Source organism: Misgurnus anguillicaudatus, chromosome 10, assembly GCF_027580225.2.
Source record: "Misgurnus anguillicaudatus chromosome 10, ASM2758022v2, whole genome shotgun sequence".
Taxonomy (NCBI): Eukaryota; Metazoa; Chordata; class Actinopteri; order Cypriniformes; family Cobitidae; genus Misgurnus; species Misgurnus anguillicaudatus.
In genome coordinates this window covers 39,753,073-39,774,656 of record NC_073346.2, presented here as the reverse complement: position 1 = coordinate 39,774,656, position 21,584 = coordinate 39,753,073, and the positions used below count along the sequence as shown (strand labels likewise).

Here is a 21,584-nt window from a genome sequence, read left to right as displayed (position 1 = left end):
AATGCTATTTTGTCTGTTTGTAACAGCAACTTAAAAAGCAGAATAAAAAACACAGGTGGTAGTCCTGCATCTTCATGTATTGTGCTGGCAGGAGTGATGTCTCTAAACTGATTGATTATACAGATCATCTCTGGAGCAGTTGCTCTTTCTTAAACCCACAGCCAATGCAACAATTTAATTTCTGATAAATAAAATTCGAATTGTAGTTTATTATAAGATTGTGTTGTCCTCTCTTTTGTGCAGTTGTAAATAATACACCAACACTTTCAGCAGTTCTCAAGAATGTGTTAAATTAAGTATGATGTGCAGTAAGGGAATGTAAATGTTATTCTACATCAAAAGATTATAAAGTGCAACTGTTTCTGAGCAATGCACACGACAGTAAAGAAATCCTCTCAGATTACAGTCCTTTAGAGAAACTATATGCAAGTGGTTAAATAAGTTTACTTCAATTGCATTATTCTTAACTGATTTCTGACTATATTAGCATTATTAGCAGTATTCCACTTTAACTGAAAGTCCTGCATCTGCTGAGTCTGCATGGAAAAGTCTAGTAAAGAAGATAAAGATATGTGAAAATAAAAAAACTTATTTGGTTATTTTGGTCATTTTTGTCACAGGAAAGGGACAGGGTAACATATTTGTAGACAACGTTTTAAAGATAGATCAGATACTAATTACTAAACGAAAACCCTTTCATGCATGACATTGTGAGCTACTTGACAATCTAAAGACAAAACTAAAATAGGAGATAAGTTTATTCAAATGAAAATTATATCACACTGAGTAATAGTCTTTATTGTACATAACATCTATTAGTGCTGGGTATAATTAATTGCTGTTTTTATTAAGGAAAATTCAAACAAATTTAAAATGAATGTGATCAGCATGTTTGTCTTGTCATTCGTTTAAGAATAATAATCAAAACACCTGTTACACAAAAACAAGTTGCACAAGTACAGAAAAAGAATACTTGTTATATTATATATTTTTAAATAACATTGCTGAAAGATTTCATTAATATATCCTTTTTTATTTCGTGTTGAATTTGAAAAGCTCTTTATATTAAATCATGCATCTTACGCAGATTGCGCTCGTATAATGGAGAATACGCGACTGCGTCAGACTTTCTGTATCACATCCGCTTAAAAAGGTACAAACTAATCTTGTTTACATTAAATAAGTCTGCTCCGGAGCAGGTTTGAGCTTACGGACCTGTTGCTATGACAGCAAGTCTAGGATGAGCTTCGAAGAACCAAACGATCCAAGATCATGCCAAATCGTCAACAATCAAATCCAGCCAACTGAGTTAGCGACGTACGAAGAACGGGCCCCTGGTCAATATGTGGACTTATGACAGCTACGTTTCCTGACAACAAAATGCTCATAATATTACTGTTATTTGGTAACAAAATGAAATTTTAAGAGTTGTTCAGGCGTGAATGTATGTGCTTTAAGTTTAAATATGCGGTAAAAGATAGCGTCTATTTAAAAATGTGCTCGGACACTTTCGGACGGAGAAGAGCTCCAGATGAGCTCCAGAAAATCAGCAGCGCTTAAGCGCTCACACCCCGCCCAGCGCAGCCTCGCCTCCGCAAGCCCATCAGACTGCTGGCTCTGTTATCTGTTAGCCAGCAGCCATATCACCCTGTAGCCCAAGACAGCTTGCCCACTGAAGCTAAGCAGGGCTGAGCCTGGTCAGTACTTGGATGGGAGACCACCTGGGAAAACCAGGTTGCTGCTGGTAGTGGTGTTAGTGAGACCAGCAGGGGGTGCTCACCCTGTGGTCTGTGTGGGTCCTGACACCCCAGTATAGTGATGGGGACACTATACTGTCAAAAAAGCACCGTCCTTCGGATGAGACGTTAAACCGAGGTCCTGACTCTCTGTGGTCATTAAAAATCCCAGGATGTCCTTTGAAAAGAGTAGGGGTGTGCCCTGGCATCCTGGCCAAAAAAACTTGCCCATTGGCCTACTAATCATCCCTCATACTAATTGGCTATATCACTCGGTCTCCTCTCCACTAATAAGCTGGTGTGTGGTGAGTGGTCTGGCGCAATATGGCTGCCGTCGCATCATCCAGGTGGATGCTGCACATTGGGGGTGGTTGAGGAGATTCCCCCCGTTCATATGTAAAGCGCTATATAAATGTAAGGTATTATTATTATATTATATCTCTGTGGCGTTTAAACATGCGATTTAATTAATTTTAATTTCTTATACTCAATAATATAAGGTTTACCGGTATGTTTTAAAATATATTTTAGGATTGCACTTAAATGATATCGCTGTTGAATGATATTTCATATCTTTCACATTTGTTCCCAGCCAACACTGATATGTGGGCCCCACGTGGGCCCCATCTGGGCAGCATGGGTTACATGTGGGCATGGGCTTCATATGGGCAATATATGTGGGTCCCATGTTTCCTATGTGGGCCCCATATGGGTTTGCCCATGTGGGATAATAATCTGGGGCACTCATGGCACCTATGGCAAAACATGTTTATGCTTGAAATACATCTTTATACATTTACAATCTTAAAATAATAACTTTTGGTTGATTGTCACTTTTAAACAAAGAGCAAATAATATAACAGATATGAGTTGATCAGTATAAAACATTTTAAATAAAAAATGTATTATTTTTTAAATTTAATTAACATTGATATGTGGGCCCCACATGGGTCCCATATGGGCAACATGGTTTTCATGTGGCCATGGGCTTAACATGGGCAATATATATGGGTCCCATGTGGGTTGACTATGTGGGCCCCATATAGGTATGCCCATGTGGGATAATAATGTGGGGCCCTCATGGCACCTATGTGGGCAAAACATTTTTATGCTTGAAATACATCTTTATACATTTACAATCTTAAAAGAATAACCTTTGGTTGATTGTCACTTTTAAAAAGAGCAAATAATATAACAGATATGATTTGATCAGTATAAAACATTTTAAATAAAAAATGCATTCTTTTTTTACATTTAATTAACATTGATATGTGGGCCTCACATGGGTCCCATATGGGCAACATGGGTTTTATGTGGGCGTAATATGGGCAATATATATGGGTCCCATGTGGGTTGACTATGTGGGTCCCATATAGGTATGCCCATGTTGGATGATAATATGGGACCTATGTGGGCAAAATAATTTCATGCTTAAAATACATTTTATGTACATTTAAACTCTTAAAATTTTACTTTTGGTTGATAGTCACTTTTATAAAAAGAGCAAATAATATCACAGATAGGATCTGACCAGTATAAAACATTTTAAATAAAAATGCATTATTGTTTACATTTAATTGTTATATTTATAATGTTAACCTGCCAATTATTAATTTTAATTTGCACAGTTGAGCATGAGTGAAAATAAGAAATGTCATAAAGTTCATCAATTTGTTAGTGTGTTATATAAAGAAATGTTTCAAACATTCTGGAAGGAGCAGGAGCTTGATTAGTGGGTGTTTCATATAAGGAGATCTGGGCTGCGTTCAGCCGCGACAAAACGTTGCACAACGTTTATTAAACTGAAACGGTGATGCGTTGAACGCCCTGTTGTGATGACGCAAGAGTTGCAACTACGGTAGCTGAGAGGCCATTCTTTGTGTTCTTTTTTAAATGCTTCTGAGGACTGATGAAATCGTTATAAATGTGTGTTTAATACTGTAAAAGACCCTCAATGTTACATCCAGAATGAAAGACAACATTCCAACTTGAACCCATTGAGCGAGCTGTCTCTTTACTATCGCGTGGTTTTATACATCTTGCCGCTGATTGGGCTGACATTTCTGACACACCCACCAAACAAGAGAAAACGCTTCTAAAACCTGTTGCATTCCGTTGCACACCGTTTCAAGGAAACATGTCATTCAACCCGGAAACCGTAGCAAAACAGTGCGCACCGGTGTGAGATTGAACGTGCCCCTGTTCACTGCTACGACACATTATGCTTGACAAAGTAGTCCTGCTTCAAATGTTTTTAATTGTGATTTTTTTCACACAATATAATATCATATTTTAAACAATCTTTGCTTAAATAGGCGAACTTTTAAAATTACAGCTATAAAGATGATAAACATTTAAACTACAAGAATTTCCGCTCAGGCGCAAGGATACAGTTTCTACCGGAGCAGCAAGAGTCTCTCACAACTGTTACACTTGTAATTTATCCTGAGTTGTGTTTTTAGAAAATGTAATACTACGGTGCAAGTTCACGGACTGCACAGCGATGAATCAAAGCAAACGTGCAAGGACATTTAATGAGTTTGGCTGTGGATGCTTTGGAAGTTCTTCATAAAATGTTTGAGCAAAGATTAATTGATGATCAGAATTAAGACCATCTCCAGAACAGTGAGCAATATTTGTGGGGGTTTTTTTTGAGTCTCAAGTATTTTAAGAGTTTGACTTCTTTCAATTGTTATTTAAGTGTTATGTTAAATTGTTAGTCATTTCCTTCATTAGCAGTTTTGAAATGTTAATGATTATTTTAGCATCAAAAGTGTTATAAATTGACAATAAAGTATTTTGATGTATTGAACCTTTACAATTTTTTATTTAATTTTTCATATTGCACCTCCTTCATGTTTTGTGATGTTATCGATGAATGAACTGTTGAATATTTATGCTGAAAACTGATATTTACGGAACTGAAATTATTTTGCTTTTATTGGTTTTCAATTTAAAACAAATATATTATTTAAGTAAATTACAATTAAGCATTAAAAGTATAATTATTACATAATAAAAGACCAGTCTAGTACCCATTAAAAACCCATACTGGGGCCTGGTAAATAATGTGGGCTTCAGTAAATGGGGCCAATATGGGCCCCATGTGTGTTGCCCACATGGGCCCCACATAAGCCCCACTCAGTTTCTATATCAAATTCATGTGGGCAACCCATGTGGGGCCATAGTGGAACCCATGGATAAACCCATATAGGGCCCACATAGGAAGCCCATATGGGGCCCACATGGGCCCCACCTTGCAATGTTGGCTGGGTTATAACTGGGCTGCGTACTGCCTGCGAATTTGAACTTCAGAGCTGAAGGAGCGAGTGGAGAAATAGTCCCAATATCATAACAATCTTAAATAAAACTTCTAAATATACCCGTACGTGTGTGTACCCGTGTGCGTGTGTGCATGTATGTATGTATGTATGTATGTGCGTGTGTCTATGTATTTTTGAATTTAAAATGTTTTAGCTTGGAAGGATCTGGATTACAGGTCATTTCATCTGAGATCAATCCGCACATATAACAGCTGGAATCACTTACTGTTTCACACAAGGACACCAGCCGTTTCCTCAAGTTCACGTCAGGTAAGTGTTTGTAATTAAATGTTAATTTTAGAATATATTTATCTGCAAAGGCGCAAATACTCGACGTTTTTGTAATTATATTTTTGTAAAGATATATTTAGAAGTGTGTTATGTTATGTGTCCGAAGTAAAGTGGAGCTATTTTAGTTAAGATAGCCTGGATATAGGGTTGGTTTAACGGACAGGGTTTAGAACTCTGTCTTTATTATAATTGGGACATTTTTACAAACAAACCTTATAAAATACAATACTGGTGTGCATTTTGAGACAAAACAATAGCACTCATATGTTAAGAGATGTCAGTAAGTTATTTTAGTCAGTGAAAAGCCCTGTCCGAGAAAACCGCCCTATAGTGTTTAATTATGTGTGATGTCTGAGGGAAATTTGGCCTAAACATGTTATTTATGTATGTGTGTGTGTTTATATTCCTCTGTTTATCAAACCAGAGCGGAGATGATGTGAGAGGCAGACCAGAGGGATAAATAGGATGACAGTCTCCGCTTGGACGGGCTGAAGAAAGTCTCCTAAATGACCCTGCAGATGTTCTGACTGGCTTTGGAGTGCTTTTTGGACTGTTTTATGCCCTCTATTTAAAGAAGACTTAATTCTGTATGTTCAGTCTGTATGATAAGTGAATAAGTGAATAAAAAGCTTTTGTTTTTATGTGAGTGAAGTTAATTATTTTGTTAACAACACCAGCATAAAGTATTAAATAATTTAAAATGTTATAAAAAAAATCCCAAATAATAAATATTAATTGAAGTAACAGACAAAACATTGAGTTAATACTTAAATTTTAATTGACAGAGTCTTTGCTGTAAGTTTTTAAAGATTCAACTGATTAAAACATTTTAGCTGAATGAACTATAAAGCTAATTGAGCAAACATACTTTTTTATATTTCAGTCAAGTTTGGGCCAACTAAAAAACATCAATCCAGGAAACACTTTGGAGACAGAAATTGAGTGAACGTAAAATTTCTGTAGAACTAGTTACTAAAAAATAATTCATTGAGCCAACAATTTATTTTTTACAGTGTAGAAGAATTTTGATACAGTAACCAAGAATTATCCATCCAAAAACGGCAAAACGGACTACCCGCACATCCGGGAACTTGACTGTAAATTTCGTCACCGCCCCTTTTTGGGGGATAAAAACCAGACCTTACATTGACTTCCATTCAAAATAGCGGAACAAAGCAACGCCCCCACACAGCCGGCAGGCGCAAACACCTCACGAAATCACTCAGATCAAACATGCCGAGTAATTATCTGTCCACCCTGCCCGCCACAGAGCACGAAAGACACACCAACACATCCAATCTGGTCAACACAAAAACATGTCCCCGTCACTCTCCCAGCGTCAAACCTGTGCAACAACGCCATCCAGTTGCCAAACAAATTTGACGCTCCGAGACCGAAAGGGACATGCCCCTACACTGACCAAATTAAATGTGTCAATGCATCCCCCGCGCTCCACGGCAGGCAGGGCGGACAGACAACTCAACATGTTCAATCTGAGTGATTCCACAACCTATTTACGCCTGCCAGCCGTGTACGAACGTTGCTTCGCTTCGCCACCTCGAATAGAAGTCAATGGAAAGTCTACTCTGCTTTCCCCCAAAAGTGGGCGTGAACCTGTTCAGAGACATTCTATGACGTTGTGCCGGTTGTGCGTATATGCTGCGTCCCAAACCGCCCACCTCCACACCACATAGTAGGCAAAGAGCACGAGAAGTAGTGCTCTTCGCCCACTATACAGCACGGAAGTATGCGGCCTGGGACGCAGCCATAACTATTTTACATGCAGCTTTTTCATGTGTGGATGCTGGTCAAGAAAAAAAATTAAATAAAACGGTCTAATTTTGAAATGCATTGTTGTAACGCGCTCGTTACTAAGACTGTAATGAGTAAAATATTAGCAAAAATTTATTAGTAATGCGTTATATTACTGCGTTACAGCAAAAACTAATATATTACTGTAATATATTATACTTTGTAATGTTTTGTAACGTTACTCCCAACACTGGTCTCAAACAATAGTTACTTTAACAGACAAATGCTACAAAGTCACTCGCAGTATAGGGTCAAACAATTTGCTTACCACAAATTTTAATTTTGTAATACTTTTAAAACAGGACCACAGAAGAAGACACAGAAAACACAAGTGTGAAAATGCTGAAGCAAATAATGCCAAGGATTTATTGTTTGTCATGTATACAAAGTTGTGGTCTAGTTGGAGAGTCGGGCTTGTATCCTGAAGGACACAGATTCTCTGCAGTGATTGTAGCCACATAATACATGACAATCACATCATCTTTACCAGAAGGAGCTCATGGAGAACAGAAGCGTCCATAAAACAGAATGGTGTTGGTGGGATTGTGTCGGATGAAAAACAGGAAGGGATGATCAGCATTGAAAGCCTTTGAAATGCTGGGGCGTCCACTGCAGCACCTACAGACCATACCAGTAGCTGCTGCTGCTTCTGTTCCCTCTTCATTGACCTCAACAAAGGTTTTATGAATCACCTCAGACACCACCAGATCATTATTGTGGGAAAGGTCTGAAAAATTTGCCTTCCCCATCTCAAAAGCATCCACCATTCCCAGTTTCACCAGTAGATTCTTCATGTCATAAGTTTCTTCCAGCTTGAATTTAGGAAGAGATAATGCAACGTATTGTTTCTTCATGTTGTCAGGTTTGGTCCACTCCATGAGCTTCTCATAGGTCAGTGTTTTCTCCAGCTGGATAAAAGAGTTATGTTAATGTCTATCTGTTGATGTGAAATAAAGCTTTAAACACTCGCAATCTCTCCTGTCTCACCAGCTGAAGTCCAGTGGTGTCGTCTTCAATCTCATTTGGAAGGATGATCAACATACTCATATTATTCCCGACATACGGCAGCTCCAGGATCTGACTGTTCACCTCTGGGATGAAGGTCAGAGGAAACTTTGACTCCTGATTCATCATCTTCACTGGTTTAGTTTCATTCTGTCAAACATCAATGAGAACATGATCAGTAATCCTTCATGTCAAAATACTGAAGCTCATACATAAGAAGACCTTTGAATCTCACCTTGTTCACTTTAAATGGTCGATCAACAGTGTCTGGCCATAGGAATTTTCTCTCCCAGTTCCCTTTGAAGTAGAGGGCGTTCACCAAAACCAAACGTGTCATATTATTAAGGATCCCCTGTGCCAGCAAATCCTTGATCCTCCCTGAGATACAAATATATTAAATACAACCGTGGAAACTCTGTACAGCACAAATCAAGACAAAGCTTGTTTCCAAACACCCACACTTGCGGTCTTGTCCACTTGAGAGCGCGTGCATGAGACAGAAAGTGCGCAAGACTGTCCTCCTGTCTTAAAACTGGAAAGTGCAGTGCCCTTAACCCACACTAAACCCATACTCTCTCAAATACTGCTTTGGAGCGGTATTCAAGGCTAATCGTATCCCATCATGCATCATGTTCTGGATGTAAATCGTGAGACTTTTACCCATACCTCGCGAGATGTCACAGAAACCTTTAATTGTAAGTTCATAAATGGATAAGACATATTTTAGTTGTAAAACAGATAAAAACATTAAACATTGTTATGTATTTTGTAAAACATCTGCAAATGCTTTTATCACATAATTACAAAAAACTTTAATTGTGTTGTTTATTCATTGACTAAACAAATTTATTAAAGCTGCTTGCACAAAACAAAGTTTGTTTTTTTATAGGTGCAAAGAATTCTGCTTCTAAAAGTTTCAGATAAGTGTAGACAATAATCTAAAAGTTTAGCAAATGTTAACTTCAGAGTGCTGTGTGTTCATTTTAAGAACTTAAATAGCCTAAATAAAAAACAAATAGGTTTTGGTGCAAATTTCTGCCACTACCTGGCTATTGACTTTTTCACACTTGCTAATTGTATCCCATTTTATGGGGGGGGAGCGAAGGTCCGGAGGGCCGTGGCGGAGCTGGTGGCTCTCCCGACCGATGTGGAGGCGGGGATGCAGACCTTCGTTGCAGAGCCAAAGAGAACGAACCCTCAGGAGACGTCCGGAGATTGAAGGAGCCCAAGCGAGCTGGCAGGGTGGAAGGAGGGACGGTGAAGGAGTGACTGGAGTCCAAAGGTGAGGAAGGGCTGACAAGGGACCAGGGCGGAGCCGGAGAGGTGAGGGAGCCTGGTGGAGATGGTGAAGAGATGGGATTTGAATGAAAAGGAGGGAGGAGAGACCTAAGACGAGGCCGCTGGACTGATGGGCTGAGGCGACCTCCTGTTCTCCTCCCCCATCCCCAGAGACAGCTAGCAAAGAAGGCGCACCTCGGCCCAACCTACCCAGCGACGCCAACACACTAAGGGTGAGCTAGGGGTTGACTCTGTGCCAGGTGGTGATGAGCTGTTGGACTGGCTGGTAACTGGAGAGGAGGAGGGAGAGAGAGGCGGGTGGGACCTGCGACAACGGTGAAGATGATGGGAAGCTGGACGGAACCAGCGGGGACAATAAGGAGGGCAGGCAGTCCACTGCACAATCCAGCAAAAAGTCATAAGCTCCAGGCACCATCGAAAGCTTACTCTCAGCGGTAGGAGTGTGGACAGAGCTCTCATTGACTTCCACTCGGACTCCCACGTCGCTCAACGGTGAAGCTGGCTCGTGCACCTGGCCTGGGGAGAGGACTTCCGGGGTGCCAGCGACGCTGGGCTCAGGGGGTTAATCTGGTTTACAGTTTACGCAGGCAATGTCCTCTGAGGTGTTGGGCGAGTCACAGTAGGTCAGCACCTACTCCACAAAAGCGGCAAAATTTTTCCAGGGACTGTTCTTTGGCAGGCACGTCCAACATATACTTTAAGCCAACTCTATAGAAATCGGAGCGAGCTCTTAGGATAATGTGTTGCCTCACATTCACCTATTCACTCATTCATTCAGACACCGCCGGCAGTGTCACCCATGCAAGGCACCATCCAGCTCATTGGGAGCAGCTGGGTTTAGGTGTCTCGCTCAAGGACACCTCGACACTTGGTCAGTTGGAGCCGGGGATTGAAGCACCAACCTCCGATTTGTAGACAACCTACATGAGCCACTGCCACCTCAGGTGGTCTAGTGCAAAGACCACTTGTGTGGGTATTTGAACGCAGCCATACTTTCAAGTACTTCTGTACAAAAGGCCACACTTTAATGACATTTTATGCTACTTAACATGTGTTCTAATAGACCCCTTCAAAGTTTGTAAACATTGAATGACTATCGGGTGCACGCACAGCATGGGGTCAAACTGTTCATACCATCCAGGCTTTATAATGTAATCTAACAGGGCTGAAAAATTATGACTTACCTCAAATGAAGTGAACACAACAAACACAAGCCTCTTTGATATTTGCATTGTTCCAGTCTGCACGTTAATTGCTTGCAGCTGCAGATGTTGTTTTTTTTTGTTTTTGAGATTCTGCATGAATCATGAAAACTTAACGAAAGACCTGGTGCGATTTTCACAACCCACGACGTAAGTAGGCATTTTTGACGATACCGAATAATACGCAAATATCTGCTGTAATGACTTTTCTGACCCTGACATGCGCAGTGGAAACTAACTGCCTGTGACGTGAACCGTGAAGGGGTCTATATGTGTTAACCACATGACTTAAACTCATCATTTCATTGGTAGACATTAACTAAACTATACTGTATCGTTCATGTTCGGACATGTCTAAAAGGTGGAAAGTTCACACAAGTTGTTATCTGGTCCATTCATAACAGTTTGTTAGTATTGTGTGCGTACATTCAAAAAGTAAGTAGCTTAATATTTTTTTAACCTGTTAGATTTTATTTTTATTGTGTTATTAGTGCTACTAAATGTTTATTTATACTATTTAAGTATTACTCGGTAAACACATATTCTTGATTGTAAGTTAATATCAATGTAAACATGTTAGATAAGACTTTGATAGCAATTATTCTGATTATTACTTAAAGATGTTTATTTTGCTAATTGAATGATTGAGTTAAAGTGAATATTTTCCAATCTAAGGTAATTTACACATATTGTAATGATGTGAAGACATTCTAATGCTATTGCATTATTACTTTCTACTTTCTAAGTCATTGTATAATGTTTAATTATTACTGTTTCTTATTCTTATTGTGTTCACAGTTTTCTTTATTATGCTTTTGCAGAACCACACACATATACATACGCATCTGTACCTATTGGAATTGGAAACAGTAAAGTTGTTTAATAAGGACATGGACCGAGTGATTTATTGTTCTGTCTGAACATTCTGCAGCGTTTGCCATACAATTTAAACGGCACCTTTTCACTTTCATACAACTTCATTGCAAGGAACCATCAAAAAGAAATTAATGTTGTGAGTGTATGGTAACTTTTAAGTTTAAGAAAGTTTTAACCTTGTGTCGTTTTCTCCACCCAGTTGTTGATGTTGACGCGTGCCGCTTCTGAGTTTTTTATGAAGTCCACAGACTCCAGTCCAGCCTGGTAGTATTTTTGTGAGTCACTAATGAATTTCTATAACACAGCAAATGAAATGAAGTGAAAGTCACATTAGATCTGAGAATCTTTATTAACACGAGTGAGAGACTGAATAAACTCATCTTACATCAATAAACTGTTAGGATTTCTCTCCATACAGACGATTGGCAAGACTAAACATATATGGCACTCCTGGTTTGTTCAACTCGTTCATGAGTTTGTTGTAGCTGGAATGAATTTGGTCCTCCTGCTGAACAGAAGATTTCTCTCTACATCAACTCTAATAAATATTCACAATGAAATAGATACTGGCAAAGAGCTGTAATGTATTATTACAGCAAATATATCAAACATTGTTATTGTTACTGTAAAGTCATGAGGTTTGTGTTTCATGTATTCATACTAAACCTGATTAGCTGTCTCAGTATCTGGTCCAGATTTGTTAAGACACAGAACCTACAACCACATTCATAAAAATAAACAACTATTTCAATAACTCAAACAAATCCACATCACTCTCATCATTCTGTGCATTAAAGTAAAAAATGCCCAAAGATACAGAAACTGAACTTTATGTGTCATCACCTGTAAGATCTGATCTTTTGTGTTTCCTTTAGCACCAAGTGACACCATGGCCAGAGCCGAGGAGATACTGAGAGGAGAGTAGAAGACATTTCCACTAGTGTTTATCTCACTGATCTTCTTAAACACATTGAGAGAGAATTGTGTGTTTGCTGCAGACAAAGACTCCATTTTCACAACCTGAACAAAAGTCAAAGAGAGATTGAGAGAGAAATTCAGGTTCAATTATGTCTAAGCTTATGGGGGTCCCCTAGCTAAGCTCCACCACCCTCGTCGCTGTGATTTTACAAAGTAAGATGTCATCGTCCTTGATCAACAATCATCTGATCCTGGTTTTAATCAAAGAAACCCCAAATTACCCTTAACTCAAACTGTAAACATTTTTTTACCCCTCAAATTAGTGTGAAACACTTGCAAGGCCAGAAATTCTACACATAATAGGGAGAACAAATTAAGAACAAATTAAGAAATTATGAGCATATAAAAATAGAAAAGAACAAAGTTACAAATAAAGTAAGATCTAACATTAGTATTTGTACATAAATAGAATCAAATGAATAATAACACTATTTTCTTCATGGTATAAATTTAATATAATTAATGTTTTTAAAGATACATAGTGATTTTCCTTTGTTTTCTGTTGTTTAATTAATATAAATGACACAAACATAAGCAGATAAGAACTGCTACTTCAAACCAACACAAAGATCTGATTTTTTTTCTGAACTGTTTGCAATCACTTTAAGACATAACTGATTGTTTTAATGAGACTAGTTGCCAAGACTTTCGAAATAATTTTGTGTTTGAATGCTTTAGGAAACGCGCATCTCCATGCGTCCGCTTATGAGTGTGCATCCATTTAAGTGTGTGTGTGCGTCATTGTCTTTGCGCACACAGAACAGCTCACTTTAACATCTTGCGCTCAAATTGTTTAAAATCGCTTGCATGTTAAAATTTTTCCAAGGTTTAAAAAACACATGCAAAATATACTTTCTATAAATAGTTATTTATTTCTAAAAGATGCGCATTTGAGAGATAAGTTTTAAAGAGACTATCATTTTCATTTAAGCGTGATTTCTTCTGCTTTCCCAATAAAATATTTTATGTGACTAGGTGGACCAGCCGTAAGTCTCAGTGGGTAGCCTCGTCACTGTTATGAAATAATTGTTTGAGAAGATTTTTTAAAAACCCTTAAACCTAAAGATTACTAAAGATTATTTCCGCAACTGAGGCAAAAAAAATACTCCACAAGCAGATAGAGATATTAACTCGTCTGTCAATTCCTCCAGAAAACAGCATGAGGCGCACTTGCGAGTTTATTTATTTCAGACAGAAGTCATTTGAATTAGTTAATTAGTACAAATAACGGACAGCATCGGTTTGTGACACGCAAAATGAGAATTTTAAGTTCATGTAGTATTTTAATTTAAATTAAAACCAGGCGACCCCTCTAATTTATATTTTTGTGCTTTATGGGGGGTCCCTTAAGGCTTGTAGGAGGTCCGGGAACACCCCAGACCCCTTCAATTCGAACACTGGAGAGAATTAGTTATTCGTGGACAATTAGTTTAATTGCAAAAAAATACTTTTATTTAAGTATGACATAAATTAATACATTATCGATGTGGTCTTACACAAGAAATCGTTTATTGAGTTCTCAAGAAATAAAGCAACAAAGAGATGAATTAAATAAAAGTCTTACGTAATGATCTTCTCTTCTGTGTCGCAGCCAGAGATGGGCATAAATACATGGAAATGTATTTCAAATACAAATACAAAATACTGTGTCGAAAAATGTATTTAAATACAAATACAAAATACTGTGAGGAAAAATGTATTTAAATACAAATACAGTATTTTGTATTTTGAAAATACACAAAATACATGTGAAATTGGTGATTCAGTGCAATTATCCCTATAGCCTGAAATCTATCTGGGTCTATTTCTGAATGCCAAAAAACATTTAGATCAACCTCGCGTGTGATTGGAGGAGCCCGACAGGCTTCTCGCCTTCGTCCAATCGCGTGCGAGGTCATGGCCACGGCTCACACAGCAGTACAAGAGGATTAAGCGATGTTTGGTTTGGTGTTTGTAACTCTCCAAGAAGAGAAGACGGGTGCACAATCCCAAGATTGCGGTAAGAATAATTTTATGTAAAAGCATATTTAGCCCAAGCTGTGTGTTTTATTGCTTAGAGGTGTTTTTGTCTTGTAATTTTTAGAAGGCTGTACGGCGTCTCTGAGGCACACTGCAGGCGCTTTGAACCAGAGCAAAGGTAACGTTACGATTTAAATAATATGCTTTTATTCTTGTATAAGGAAATAGATACGTTAATAGATCCGAGCTTAAACCCGCACATTTTGTTTTCACAGACTAACGTCGCCTCATAACGAAGCCGTGACCTCCTATTTGGTTGGGGCTATTTTAGCAAGTCCACATTTAACTGCTGAGAATGACGACATTGTTTGTAAGTGTAACTTCTAATGTTTTTCCTAATTTCTTGTTTAATTGTACCGTGACTCTGTTTATTAATACCAGTCTCATTTAATAGTTTTCCAGCTGCCTGTAAGACGTATTATGAGTCGGTTCGCCGGAGCTTCAGATACAAACAACCTGAACTCGCATCGCGGGCGGAAAATGCGAAAAGTTTAGCTCGGAGTCGATCTAGAAGAAAAAGGGTAATATTTATTATATTAGATGAGTTTTTTGTCAATGTGAGTATTTTTCTGATCACTTATTGTCTTTATTGATTATATTACAGTTGCTGGAAGCGAGACGAAGTGTGCTGGCTGAGGGTGAGATGGACATTTGAAAGTGCGCCACCATAGATCTCATGTCTGATGAAGACGGCATTGTTGACGGGGTGTCTGGATGGATTGTACGGCCACCGCCCTCTCGCAGCCTGGAACTCTCCGAGCTCTGTGCCACGCTGCAATTCAGATTAGAGGCGATACCAAAGTACAGGGGAACTCACCATATATGCCTGCAAAAGCGACTTTTTACAACGTTTTTGAGTTTTCTTTTTCTTTTTTCAACACTTGAGAACTTTGAAAAAGATTTTTAGGGATCTTTCCCGAATGTCTTGGGCACTTTTTGACGTGTTTGGAGGACAACATAAGAGACATTATGCTGCTTTGTACATAGTTGTGTGTTTCTAATTAAAGCTCTTTCTTTGAATAAACAGCTGTGTGTTTATAAATAAACCTCTTTGTTTTCTCTTATATTTCTTGATGGTGTGAATAATGAAGTAAATAGCACAATAACATTATTATATAAAAAATTAATATCACATAAATTATATATTTATTATTATTATTATTGGGGTTTACATTTATAATGAGCCAGGGTGCCCAATAACCCCCCTCTTTAGAGTAACGGCCCGACTTGAATTTACTCACTCGGTATTGGCTGAAGCCACTTCTTTTAAACAAGAAAAATCCCTTGTGATTGGTTTGAAGTAATCTGCCAGCCATTCGCGGGAGATTTTGCTTGTTTGGAGGTGGTGGCTTCGGCCAATGCTGAGTGAGTACATTCAAGTGGGCAGTTACTCTAGTTTCGTTGCTATTCACATGCTAATTAGACTAGAGACGCTCTACCTGGCCGGCAGAGGTTTCGCTGCTATTCATATGCTAATTAGAGGCATCGTACCCCCGGGCCCGCGGGGCTCTCCGTCTGCGTCATGGTTCGTTTACGACAATTTGTGACACAGACGAACGCGACGCTCGCTGCCTGTAAATTGAGGAAAGCTGCCGAAAATTAGGGAGATTTTCGGGAGCCTACAGGCGCTTACGGGGACGAAAATCCCACTTTTCATGCAGTGTATATCTGCTGTAATGACTTTTCTGACCCTGACATGCGCAGTGGAAACTAACTGCCTGTGACGTGAACCGTGAAGGGGTCTATATGTGTTAACCACATGACTTAAACTCATCATTTCATTGGTAGACATTAACTAAACTATACTGTATCGTTCATGTTCGGACATGTCTAAAAGGTGGAAAGTTCACACAAGTTGTTATCTGGTCCATTCATAACAGTTTGTTAGTATTGTGTGCGTACATTCAAAAAGTAAGTAGCTTAATATTTTTTTAACCTGTTAGATTTTATTTTTATTGTGTTATTAGTGCTACTAAATGTTTATTTATACTATTTAAGTATTACTCGGTAAACACATATTCTTGATTGTAAGTTAATATCAATGTAAACATGTTAGATAAGACTTTGATAGCAATTATTCTGATTATTACTTAGAGATGTTTATTTTACTAATTGAATGATTGAGTTAAAGTGAATATTTACCAATCTAAGGTAATTTACACATACTGTAATGATGTGAAGACATTCTAATGCTATTGCATTATTACTTTCTACTTTCTAATGTTTAATTATTACTGTTTCTTATTCTTGTGCTCACAGTTTTCTTTATTATGCTTTTGCAGAACCACACACATATACATACGCATCTGTACCTATTGGAATTGGAAACAGTAAAGTTGTTTAATAAGGACATGGACCGAGTGATTTATTGTTCTGTCTGAACATTCTGCAGCGTTTGCCATACAATTTAAACGGCACCTTTTCACTTTCATACAACTTCATTGCAAGGAACCATCAAAAAGAAATTAATGTTGTGAGTGTATGGTAACTTTTAAGTTTAAGAAAGTTTTAACCTTGTGTCGTTTTCTCCACCCAGTTGTTGATGTTGACGCGTGCCGCTTCTGAGTTTTTTATGAAGTCCACAGACTCCAGTCCAGCCTGGTAGTATTTTTGTGAGTCACTAATGAATTTCTATAACACAACAAATGAATTGAAGTAAAAGTCACATTAGATCTGAGAATCTTTATTAACACGAGTGAGAGACTGAATAAACTCATCTTACATCAATAAACTGTTAGGATTTCTCTCCATACAGACGATTGGCAAGACTAAACATATATGGCACTCCTGGTTCGTTCAACTCGTTCATGAGTTTGTTGTAGCTGGAATGAATGAGATCCTCCTGCTGAACAGAATATTTCTCTGTACATCAACACTAATAAATAATTCATAATGAAATAGATACTGGCAAAGAGCTGTAATGTATTATTACAGCAAATACATCAAACACTGTTATTGTTACTGTAAAGTCATGAGGTTTGTGTTTCATGTATTCATACTGAACCTGATCAGCTGTCTCAGTATCTGGTCCAGATTTGTTAAGACACAGAACCTACAACCACATTCATAAAAATAAACAACTATTTCAATAACTCAAACAAATCCACATCACTCTCATCATTCTGTGCATTAAAGTAAAAAATGCCCAAAGATGCAGAAACTGGACTTTATGTGTCATCACCTGTAAGATCTGATCTTTTGTGTTTCCTTTAGCACCAAGTGACACCATGGCCAGAGCCGAGGAGATACTGAGAGGAGAGTAGAAGACATTTCCACTAGTGTTTATCTCACTGATCTTCTTAAACACATTGAGAGAGAATTGTGTGTTTGCTGCAGACAAAGACTCCATTTTCACAACCTGAACAAAAGTCAAAGAGAGATTGAGAGAGAAATTCAGGTTCAATTATGTCTAAGCTTATGGGGGTCCCCTAGCTAAGCTCCACCACCCTCGTCGCTGTGATTTTACAAAGTAAGATGTGATCGTCCTTGATCAACAATCATCTGATCTTGGTTTTAATCAAAGAAACCCCAAATTACCCTTAACTCAAACTGTAAACATTTTTTTACCCCTCAAATTAGTGTGAAACACTTGCAAGGCCAGAAATTCTACACATAATAGGGAGAACAAATTAAGAACAAATTAAGAAATTATGAGCATATAAAAATAGAAAAGAACAAAGTTACAAATAAAGTAAGATCTAACATTAGTATTTGTACATAAATAGAATCAAATGAATAATAACACTATTTTCTTCATGGTATAAATTTAATATAATTAATGTTTTTAAAGATACATAGTGATTTTCCTTTGTTTTCTGTTGTTTAATTAATATAAATGACACAAACATAAGCAGATAAGAACTGCTACTTCAAACCAACACAAAGATCTGATTTTTTTTCTGAACTGTTTGCAATCACTTTAAGACATAACTGATTGTTTTAATGAGACTAGTTGCCAAGACTTTCGAAATAATTTTGTGTTTGAATGCTTTAGGAAACGCGCATCTCCATGCGTCCGCTTATGAGTGTGCATCCATTTAAGTGTGTGTGTGCGTCATTGTCTTTGCGCACACAGAACAGCTCACTTTAACATCTTGCGCTCAAATTGTTTAAAATCGCTTGCATGTTAAAATTTTTCCAAGGTTTAAAAAACACATGCAAAATATACTTTCTATAAATAGTTATTTATTTCTAAAAGATGCGCATTTGAGAGATAAGTTTTAAAGAGACTATCATTTTCATTTAAGCGTGATTTCTTCTGCTTTCCCAATAAAATATTTGATGTGACTGGGTGGACCAGCCGTCAGTCTGAGTGGGTAGCCTCGCCACTGTTATGAAATAATTGTTTGAGAAGAATAAAAAAAAACTTAAACCTAAAGATTACTAAAGATTATTTCCGCAACTGAGGCAAAAAAAATACTCCACAAGCAGATAGAGATATTAACTCGTCTGTCAATTCCTCCAGAAAACAGCATGAGGCGCACTTGCGAGTTTATTTATTTCAGACAGAAGTCATTTGAATTAGTTAATTAGTACAAATAACGGACAGCATCGGTTTGTGACACGCAAAATGAGAATTTTAAGTTCATGTAGTATTTTAATTTAAATTAAAACCAGGCGACCCCTCTAATTTATATTTTTGTGCTTTATGGGGGGTCCCTTAAGGCTTGTAGGAGGTCCGGGAACACCCCAGACCCCTTCAATTCGAACACTGGAGAGAATTAGTTATTCGTGGACAATTAGTTTAATTGCAAAAAAATACTTTTATTTAAGTATGACATAAATTAATACATTATCGATGTGGTCTTACACAAGAAATCGTTTATTGAGTTCTCAAGAAATAAAGCAACAAAGAGATGAATTAAATAAAAGTCTTACGTAATGATCTTCTCTTCTGTGTCGCAGCCAGAGATGGGCATAAATACATGGAAATGTATTTCAAATACAAATACAAAATACTGTGTCGAAAAATGTATTTAAATACAAATACAAAATACTGTGAGGAAAAATGTATTTAAATACAAATACAGTATTTTGTATTTTGAAAATACACAAAATACATGTGAAATTGGTGATTCAGTGCAATTATCCCTATAGCCTGAAATCTATCTGGGTCTATTTCTGAATGCCAAAAAACATTTAGATGTGTGCAACTACTTAGAAACTTTCATTTTATTTTACGTACCTCTTGCTTTCCCCTGCCCTGTACGAAATAAAAAACTAGAAAAAAACTTGGTATAAGACTGACATGACACCTTCATAATCATAACATGAAATGTGTCATGAACATGAAGAAGATTTTATGCACATGACAACTGCCATTAAGTGTCATTTACTTAATTATGTAATTTTTAATGGAAATATGACATTGTTTGAGATATCTTTGTTATGACAACTTGACACAAACCAATACAACACAACTTGTTATAAATCATAAACAATAATTATCAAACTTAAGAAACTACCTAGCTTTGTGGGTTAACATTACATTAACCTGTGATTTAAATACATTAAGTGTTGATACTATGTCAAATATTATTAATACTCGGTCAAATAAACATTAAGAACTGAAGAATATTCATGATGCTGTTATAAAACTATTTAACAGCGTATTAACACTTAATGACATTTTAATGACAATTTCAATTTGTATCACTGGTAAAAAGTGGTCAGTTATGTTGTCTTGGTTAATGTCAAGTTAATGACAAGTTATGATGTATGGTTAATGTCAAGTTGTCATAACAAAGACATCTGAAACAATGTCATCTTTGCAATAAAAATGACATAATTGAACAAATGACACTTAATGGCAGTTGTCATAAACGTCCATAAAATCTTCTTCATATTCATGACACGTGTCATGTCATGATTATGAATGTGCCATGTCAGCCTTATGTAAAGTGATGTTTTATAAAAACTTTTTCAAAACTTTATCATGTGTCATCGAACCACAACCTAAACAGTTTATATGTGAAGAAATCCACGTATTTACTTCTCACGAGACGAGTGTTTGACAAATTATTCGGCAAACTACTTTCTCTCATTGCTGCTTTTTGATGGCTTTGAGAACAATTACTCACGAGTCGCCCTTTTTCATTTCACAGAATTATACAACGGAGAGCCATCAAGCATAAAAGTCTTGCAGGTTTACTGAGGAGCCTCCAGGTTCACGCCATAGAGTAGAGCCATGCGAATTGCAAAAATGTAAACAAGGCTTCAACTGCCCAAAGCTAAAAAGAAATCAGCAACTGTGTGCTGATTCCACCACTTTCCGCATCACGTGTGAAAGGGCCTTTAAAGGAAAACATCAGTTTTTCAATATTTTACTATCTTCTTACCTCAACTTAGATGAATGAATACATGCCTATCTTTTTTCAATATGTGCACTTCATCTTTGCACATCGTGTCATGAATGTGTTAGCATTTAGCCTAGTCCCATTTATTCCTTAGGATCTAAACAGGGAAGAATTTAGAAGCCACCAAACACTTCCATGTTTTCCCCATTCAAAGACTGTTACATTAACACGGTCTCACACCCATGGCGTCAATATTTGACGACACTTGACCATGCGTCAATATGTTGACGCGGAGGGTATACCTTTCGCGTCATTTTTTGACGAACTGGGGACTTTAATACTATTAGGTACGCGAAATTAAACAGTTGTCGCCTGGCATTGGGGTTAGGAAAAGGTTTGGGTAGGGATGTCATTATGTAAATCTAACCCTAAACCGACGTGAAAATGGTAAGGACTTAATAGTATTGAAGTCCCCAGTTCGTCAAAAAATGACGCGAAAGGTACACCCCCCGCGCCAACACACCGACGCATGGTCAAGTGCCGTCAAACACCGACGCCATGGGGTGAGACCGGGTTGGTTACATGAGTAGTTACACGAGTAAGTATGGTGGCAAAAAATAAAACGTGATTTTTAAGTGAATAAAAAATGAGAACTATACTGTATGGTGGAAGAGCACTAAGTTTGCAGCACTTCAACCTCTGCCGCAGTAACACCATCACTCCTGTGAAGATGTTATTGCACGCTGA

General features: G+C 37.6%; 1 protein-coding gene, 1 long non-coding RNA gene and 2 pseudogenes across 3 annotated transcripts; 2 read left to right on the top strand and 2 right to left on the bottom strand.

The window, feature by feature from the left end:
• Positions 1-1,630: 1,630 nt before the first annotated feature.
• LOC129449423 (5S ribosomal RNA) lies at positions 1,631-1,747 on the top strand (annotated as a pseudogene).
• Positions 1,748-7,496: 5,749 nt separating this feature from the next.
• On the bottom strand, positions 7,497-14,108 carry LOC129448827 (leukocyte elastase inhibitor-like; annotated as a pseudogene).
• Positions 14,109-14,376: 268 nt separating this feature from the next.
• LOC129452563 (uncharacterized) lies at positions 14,377-15,587 on the top strand. The gene is made up of 5 exons (XR_012371653.1): positions 14,377-14,521; positions 14,606-14,659; positions 14,757-14,851; positions 14,944-15,062; positions 15,146-15,587. It is a non-coding gene; the product is annotated as an uncharacterized lncRNA (long non-coding RNA).
• A 1,214-nt stretch (positions 15,588-16,801) lies between these two features.
• On the bottom strand, positions 16,802-19,441 carry LOC129448823 (leukocyte elastase inhibitor). Of its 2 annotated transcripts, none has more exons than XM_073872610.1 (5): positions 19,420-19,441; positions 17,723-17,899; positions 17,546-17,593; positions 17,264-17,386; positions 16,802-17,172 (listed from the first exon to the last, which is right to left on the bottom strand). In XM_073872610.1, the coding sequence occupies exons 2-4, from the start codon at positions 17,888-17,890 to the stop codon at positions 17,276-17,278; spliced, it is 327 nt and encodes a 108-aa protein (XP_073728711.1). In that variant the 5' UTR covers positions 17,891-17,899; positions 19,420-19,441; the 3' UTR covers positions 16,802-17,172; positions 17,264-17,275. The 2 variants fall into 2 exon arrangements, with proteins under 2 accessions (XP_073728711.1, XP_073728712.1); XM_073872611.1 differs by having other exon boundaries at positions 17,264-17,383.
• Between the last annotated feature and the right edge of the window lie 2,143 nt (positions 19,442-21,584).

Bases quoted from the DNA above. Each gene is read 5' to 3' on its own strand.
- LOC129448823 (XM_073872610.1), bottom strand. From the start codon at position 17,890: ATGGAGTCTTTGTCTGCAGCAAACACACAATTCTCTCTCAATGTGTTT. The intron at 17,594-17,722 runs GTGATGACACAT...ATGTGGTTGTAG, and splicing joins CAAAAGATCAGATCTTACAG to GTTCTGTGTCTTAACAAATC. The intron at 17,387-17,545 runs GTTCAGTATGAA...TATTCTGTTCAG, and splicing joins ATACTGAGACAGCTGATCAG to CAGGAGGATCTCATTCATTC.